The following is a 7,015-nucleotide window of genomic DNA, read 5'->3' on the forward strand; positions in this document are numbered from 1 at the left end:
AGACACAGAATCTGAAACAGGCTCCAGGCTCTGAGCTGTCAGCACAGAGCCCAACGCGGAGCTCGAGCCCACGGACTGTGAGATCATGACCTGAGCCGAAGTCGGACACTTAACCGACCAAGCCACCCAGGTGCCCCCACCAGTAGTTTTCTAAGAAATGATTCAGAGGCATAGGTCTGAAAATGTTTTATTCTGATCTACAAGTGATTGTTCAACCCTAATATTTTGAAATAAAGGCTTTTTTGAGTTCCCTGGGTAGTATAAACTTCACTGCAGTGAGGACAGGTCACTTTATGAAGAGAAATGCTGAGACAAACTCGAAGGAGGCAACTAAAGATTCCCTTGCAAAACGCAAAGCAAAGAAATAAGCAAAGAGATACTGGAAGAATCCAGGAAATTATGAAAATAAGGAATAAGAGTTGGTTATATATAACTTATAATCACTTTGTTATTAATTTTGGTTATAAAAATTTTAATTTGTTTAAAAATATGTAGTGATTGATGAACCTAGAAAGCACATTGCACTGGGGTCTGATCTCTGCAAACGAGAGGGTCTAGTTTCCCAAAATGTCAGACTATCCTGTCTATCACCCCAGGTAGACTGTGAACTATTAAGACATATAAGGACCCAAATCCTTCACATTTGATCTTTCCAATATTAACATATACATATATTAAGTATATTTCTCTGAATGTACTCAGTGATTGTTCTGATCGTAAGTAAGAAGCAAGGCCCATGAAGAAATCAGTATGATTCCTTGAATTTCATAAACACAATATATTTTGTTATATTATTGTAAAACATTTCTACAAACCTTTTTCAAGTAGGAAAAAATACCATGTTTTATGCAATTTTAAAATGTTGTCTTTGGGGCACCTGGGTAGCTCAGTTGGTTAAGCCTCTGACTCTTGATTTCAGCTCAGGTCATGATCTCAGGGTTCTTGAGTTCGAGCCCCACGTTGGACTCTGTGCTGACAGCATGGAGCCTGCTTGGGATTCTCTCTCTGTCTCTCTCTCTCTCTCTCTCTCTCTCTCTCTCTCTTTCTCTCCCTCTGCCCCTCTCCTGCTCGCACATGCTCTCTCTCAAAAATAAATAAACATTACAAATAAATAGAAGAATGAATAAATAAATAAATGCTAAAAATTATCTTTACTCTTAAGGAAGCTACCAAATGCAGCATTCAACATTTTCAACACATAATTCCTGTGATCTGCAGTATTGTGTTAGGCCCTGTGGCAGATTCTAAGAAGTATGAAGCATATCTTATGTCTTTTAGGAGTTTACCTTACTAGCTCATATACAATATTTAGCGAGCTGCTCCAGTAGTTAATTAGGTATTAAATTGTGCTTTGCAATCTATAAGTACTATGGAAAATGAGTAGAGGAAGATGAGCCAGGGCTAATTGTTGAGGAATGCCTTATATCTTTTCCCACTAGTGTTTGCTTTTTCCATTGCTAAGAATTTATCTACAATATAGTGTGTTCACACCATTTAACATAATCTGTTTCTGAAACCATAGGGCCAAACACTTTATAGTAGTATGTTAGACACACTTCACCTTTACTATATTAAGACTTTTAAGTGAAACAGCTCAAATGGTAGATATTTGAGTTCCTGCACTAAATTGCCTAGCTAGATCATGAATTACTAGAAAATAGAGATTCTTTTTTCTTTATATAGCAGACAAAAGACTCCCTAGCATGGTGCCCTTGTGGCAGAAAACTTAATATATATTTGTTGATTGACTAGGTGAATAAATGTACTCCTTCCTTACTTGAGTCTATTATCTCATGTTAGTATCAGTAAAATCAAGGAAATAGGTTTAATTGCTATATTGTCCAATAGCTTTTTACATAGAAAAACCTGTTTCATAACCTGTGGAGTCTCAAAATTGAGCAATTGTTCATACTTGTAAAGGATGTGCCACACCAAAGTATAAGGGGAAATTTGTTTTTAACAAAATACTGTCCTGGGTGCCCTTCTCGTTTCAAATACCTACACAGCTAAATTTTGGGAAACAAACAAAACCATAGTCTGATCATAACTTTGACACCACTTCTGACAGATACTACCTCCAGAGATCAAAGGCAACATCACTTATTTATAAGATTCCTGGGATTTTTATCTCTCAAGTAAAGCAACTGTCTTATATAAATACTACCTCTAGAATATGAAGGTTCCTCACTGCTGAAATTCTAGAACTTAATGCTCTGCCTCTCACCTCTATTGGCAGATGATAGATGGGCATGACAGCAAAAAAGTAAATGTCCAGTTTCTCCGCTCGAACATTGGAATTGTTTCCCAGGAACCAGTGCTGTTTGCCTGTAGCATAATGGACAACATCAAGTATGGGGACAACACCAGGGAAATTCCCATGGAAAAAGTCATAGAAGCTGCAAAGCAGGCTCAGTTGCATGACTTTGTCATGTCACTCCCAGAGGTGAGTACCTCAGGTCACCTCCTTATGGGTGATGTGGATGGGTAGAGGTAGAACAGCCAAAATGTATTATGACTGTGGCTCAGAGAGAAGGTCAAAGTCAACACGATTTCTTTCTTAGTGCCCTAGGATTGTCTCTGTCTTCTAAGCAAAATAAATGGCCTCCACCAACATACTCTTGAGCTTTGGGAAGTATTATATCATCCAGTGCAAAGGATGCCATAGAACCTGTTATACCTAAAGCAGTATTATACTGAGCATTAGTGTAGCGTGGTGAGAAACAATCCTGAGATTCAGAACAGATATAGGTTTGAATCCAAACTCTGCCACTTACTAGCTGTGTAACTTTGGGGCAGTTACTTATCTTTTCTGAGACTCGATCATCTACAAAATGCAAAAAATTACATGAAAATAAAAGAATACACAAGATAGTCATTATGCTGCTAGCATTATTGTCACCCCATAATTTCATTACTTGGCTGCATTTACTGTGCCTGGTGAGGTAAGTTGCATCTGCCCTGATGCATCTCACTTTTCCAGAGCTAAGTTTGAACTTAGTACAATATTGACTTTGCATTTTTCCATCCACCAAGAGTCTCTTGGTGGTTGATCACAAAAAAAAAAGTTAACACATGGAAACTAAATTTTAGGAACCAAACTTTTAACCTTTGCACTTCTTTTAAATACCACTTTTAAATTACTTTTTTTTTTTTTTTGCACGTGATTATGTTTATAAATTTTGTGCTGTTTGGGGTGGCTTTTTCCTTTTTTTTGTTTTGTTTTGTTTTGTTTGTTTTTTCACAAAGGCTCTTAAGTCTTAGCTTGATTCTAACCTGGGTAGCTCAATCCATGAGCATGTGGAAATTACTGTGTACTGTATCCTGAATGAAAAGCAAAGCTTGTGTTCCCTCTGGAAGATTCATTTATTCCACAAATCTTTGTTGAGCACCTTCTCATTTTGTGGGAGACAGTGGCTCAGAGGCAGTTTATTGCCTCTTTCTCATATGGATTTAACCCATCGTACCCTCCACTGAGCATTTTTTCTCCACGAGGACAAAGTAGGCTGTCATGAGTCTCACTTGGTGTGGTTAGCATTTGTCAGGAGGCAAGGGAATCAGGGGAAGGAAACACACCTTGTTGTGGAAGGCAGGGGAGAGCAGTGGTCAAGGGCAAAGTCTCAGAAACATGACACACGTGGATTTCGAGTTCTGCTTTTTACTTGTCTTTGGACAATTTTCTTACCTGTCTGTGCCTAAGTTTTGTAATCTGTAAAGTAGGGAGAAAATTATTTCTGTGAGTATTAAATGATCATCTGGCTAGATGCCTAAAGCATCATAAATATTCTGTGAATGCTAACTATTCTTTATGTAGCCATGCCTAGCATCCAGCTAGGGATTTTCCTTCATAATTTCAGTAAATGTATGGACTAGTGATTAATATCTGCATTTTCCAGGCAAGTTTGCTGCTCACAGAAATTTAGGTAATTTGATCATGCTCATAGAGCTACTAGACAGCACAGTGAGGATTTGTAACTAGGCTTATGTTCCAGAATGATGTCTCCTCAATAAGAGGATAGACCAGGAGATCTCTCAAAGGGCCCTTGCATTCACAGGATTATTCCATCTTGGAAAGCTCTTCCAGATGAGAGTTTGGAAATCCGGGAATCTTAAATCAGAGAGATCTCATAGACAGGGAGACAGAAAGAAAAAAAAAAACCACAAACCTAAAATAAATGCAAAGAAGGAGATATAAAATCCCCTAATTTCCCAACAAATGCTGTATTTTTTTTATATTCCTAAATGGGTTTTATATCCTTTATAGAAGGACTCATTTATTATTCCTAATTTTTTTTTAACGTTTATTTATTTTTGAGACAGAGACAGAGCATGAGCAGGGGAGGGTCAGAGAGAGAGGGAGACACAGAATCTGAAACGGGCTCCAGGCTCTGAGTGTCAGCACAGAGCCGATGCGGGGCTCGAACTCACAGACCGTGAGATCATGACCTGAGCCGAAGTCGGCCGCTTAACCGACTGAGCCACCCAGGCACCCCTATTATTCCTAATTTAAAAAAAAAAAATTGTTTAAATCCTCAGAGAGGTGATTAATGTGGACTCCATACAGCATAGGAGCAATGACTGTTTCTGGGTCTCAAACTTACCATACTTTTTCCAGAAATATGAAACTAATGTTGGGCCCCAGGGGTCTCAACTGTCTCGAGGGGAGAAACAACGGATTGCTATTGCTCGGGCCATTGTACGAGATCCTAAAATCTTGCTACTAGATGAAGCTACTTCTGCCTTAGACACAGAAAGTGAAAAGGTATGTATTGATTTTCTAAAGTCTTAGATCATTATAAATGGGTCTTTTGCTGTAATATTTGCCCTTATGAAATGGCACTATTTTCCATTTTCTGATTCATTAACAATATAAATGGTCAATACCTGGTGGAACAAAAAGACAATAATCTAGAGGAAGTGATTCAAAATAGGAATGTTTCAAATGAAAAAGCATATTTTAACTTTAAAGTAAGAATTGTTGTTAATATTCTCTAGGCTAGGTGATGCTTTTTCAAGGGCTAGTAGTTAGCTTTCTTAAGTAAAATAATCTAGGTCATCTGTGAGGCATTTCCTATTTTATAATTTCAAAGTTACATGGTAGAGCAGGGAGATAGCACAAAACACAAAGTAAGAGGTGACATCTGATGTGCATGGAAGGAAATGCAATTGAACAAAACAAAACTATGAAATTTACCATTTATAATTAATTCCTTAAAAATCAGGATTCATTTTAAAGAGACCTAAGATGTCCTTAATGAATAACAATATCAGTAATGACCACTTAACTGCTACCTTACATGGTTCCTTTGGTTTCATTTTTTGCAAATTAGACCATCAGGTATTGTCAAGTTATATTGTGACCTCATAGTTTGGTTCATTCTTGCTTCACTGAAAGTTCTCAGCCTGTAGAATGCAATTTAAATCATTGAGGCATTGCGTACAGCAAATACTTATGTGATCCTTTCTCTCCTGTCAAGGCTTTGGGTTTAACCCCTGAGTATAGCAATGCTGCTCAAGTAGTATTAAGCAGAATTCTTGAGATGTTGGGCCAGGGTACAAGCATGTGTCTTTGCATCAGCTTTCCACCTTCTCTTTGCAGACAGTGCAGGTCGCCCTGGACAAAGCCAGAGAAGGTCGGACCTGCATTGTCATTGCTCATCGTTTGTCTACCATCCAAAACTCAGATATCATTGCTGTCATGTCACAGGGGGTAGTGATTGAAAAGGGGACCCATGAAGAACTGATGGCCCAGAAGGGAGCCTACTACAAACTAGTCATCACAGGAGCCCCCATCAGTTGACCTGACTCAAGAACTTCATGTACAGATGATGCACCAATTACAAGAGTGCCATGAGGTTGTGGTTTTTCTTTAAGGAGAAATGATAATACTTTACTTTTCAGACATTGTCATATGTTGGGATCCAAGCTAATTTCTAATGACTTTCAAAACAATTTAGTGTTAAATATCTGTATATAGAAAATGAAAGAAACTAGGGTTAGCGTGAGTGAAAATCCAATGACACGCAACTGCTTAGCCATCACCCAGTGGCTTCTCCATGCAGAAGCCATTCGCAGTTACTACATGGGAATTAGTGGGAAGGCATAGAGTAAATGAGACTTTGAATTCCTTGAGAGCAGAGGATTGTCCTATGCATTTTTGAAACTTCAGTGTACACAGAGCCTATGCACTTATAATAGGCACTCAACAAATGTTTATCAAGCTGGACCAAGGTCATATGTGAAAACAACAGGAAGACTGACACCCAACTATTTCCTGACTAAAATTTTCTTTCACGTTAAAAGAGATTCATTCATCTTTAAGGATGGGGATAGGAAAAGGAGGACTTTGATACTCTGGATGTTCTCAGAATGGGAAAGACAGAAAGGGGCAAGTATTCACAAGGACTTACTAGGAAGGGGTATTGATTTATAGAATCAGGGTGTAGTACCTAAGGGGTGAAGTCATTAGAATCTACTAATGTGGCTTTTTTGTATAATGCTATGTGAAACTATGACAAAATAAAATGCAGTATTTTTATTTCATGAATAGACTTTGGGGAAACAAAGGACAGCAACCTGGGATAAAGACTGTATCCCAGGCCTTTAGTCCCTGTCGCCACCCTTCATATTGGTTGCCTGTGTAGAAACAGAAGTATAAACCCTCCTCCTGCAGCAGGACAGCTGCCCTTCCCTAATTCCTGCAAAAGACTGGGTGGGGAATCGCACTGAGAGAAGCTTGAACTTGGAGACACAAGTCACATTGGAAGGGGCAGCTAAACATACAGGAGACAAGGGGATTAAATATAAAGCTATAAATACACAAGCAGAAAAAATTCCAACTCTGGCAAAAGATTTTAGGAGTAGCCTCTGGGGAAACTGGCCAATCCAAGAAAAGATACCTTATCAGGCCAATGCCTGAAATCCTCCAAAGAAACTCCCCAACCAGATTACTCTACTGTGAAGCCCACCTTCTAACAACACACACCAATTGGCCTTTCAGTGTCTCACTCTTCTACAG

The 7,015-nt window shown here is 38.7% G+C and overlaps 1 protein-coding gene across 4 annotated transcripts in view; it reads left to right on the plus strand.

Annotated features, from left to right (window-relative positions):
- ABCB11 (ATP binding cassette subfamily B member 11) overlaps positions 1 to 6,540 on the plus strand; it is a 90,272-nt gene extending 83,732 nt beyond the window's left edge. For all 4 annotated transcript variants that reach the window (XM_053907976.1, XM_053907984.1, XM_053907982.1 and 1 more), the window contains 3 exons: positions 2,237 to 2,443; positions 4,613 to 4,759; positions 5,597 to 6,540. In XM_053907976.1, the coding sequence (XP_053763951.1) occupies positions 2,237 to 2,443; positions 4,613 to 4,759; positions 5,597 to 5,797 (555 nt within the window). In that variant the 3' untranslated portion in view covers positions 5,798 to 6,540. The remainder of the gene's footprint in view (positions 1 to 2,236; positions 2,444 to 4,612; positions 4,760 to 5,596) is intronic.
- Positions 6,541 to 7,015: the final 475 nt, after the last annotated feature.

Source organism: Panthera pardus, unplaced genomic scaffold (assembly GCF_024362965.1).
Source record: "Panthera pardus isolate Hobbes unplaced genomic scaffold, ASM2436296v1 HiC_scaffold_10, whole genome shotgun sequence".
In the NCBI taxonomy this organism is placed as follows: Eukaryota; Metazoa; Chordata; class Mammalia; order Carnivora; family Felidae; genus Panthera; species Panthera pardus.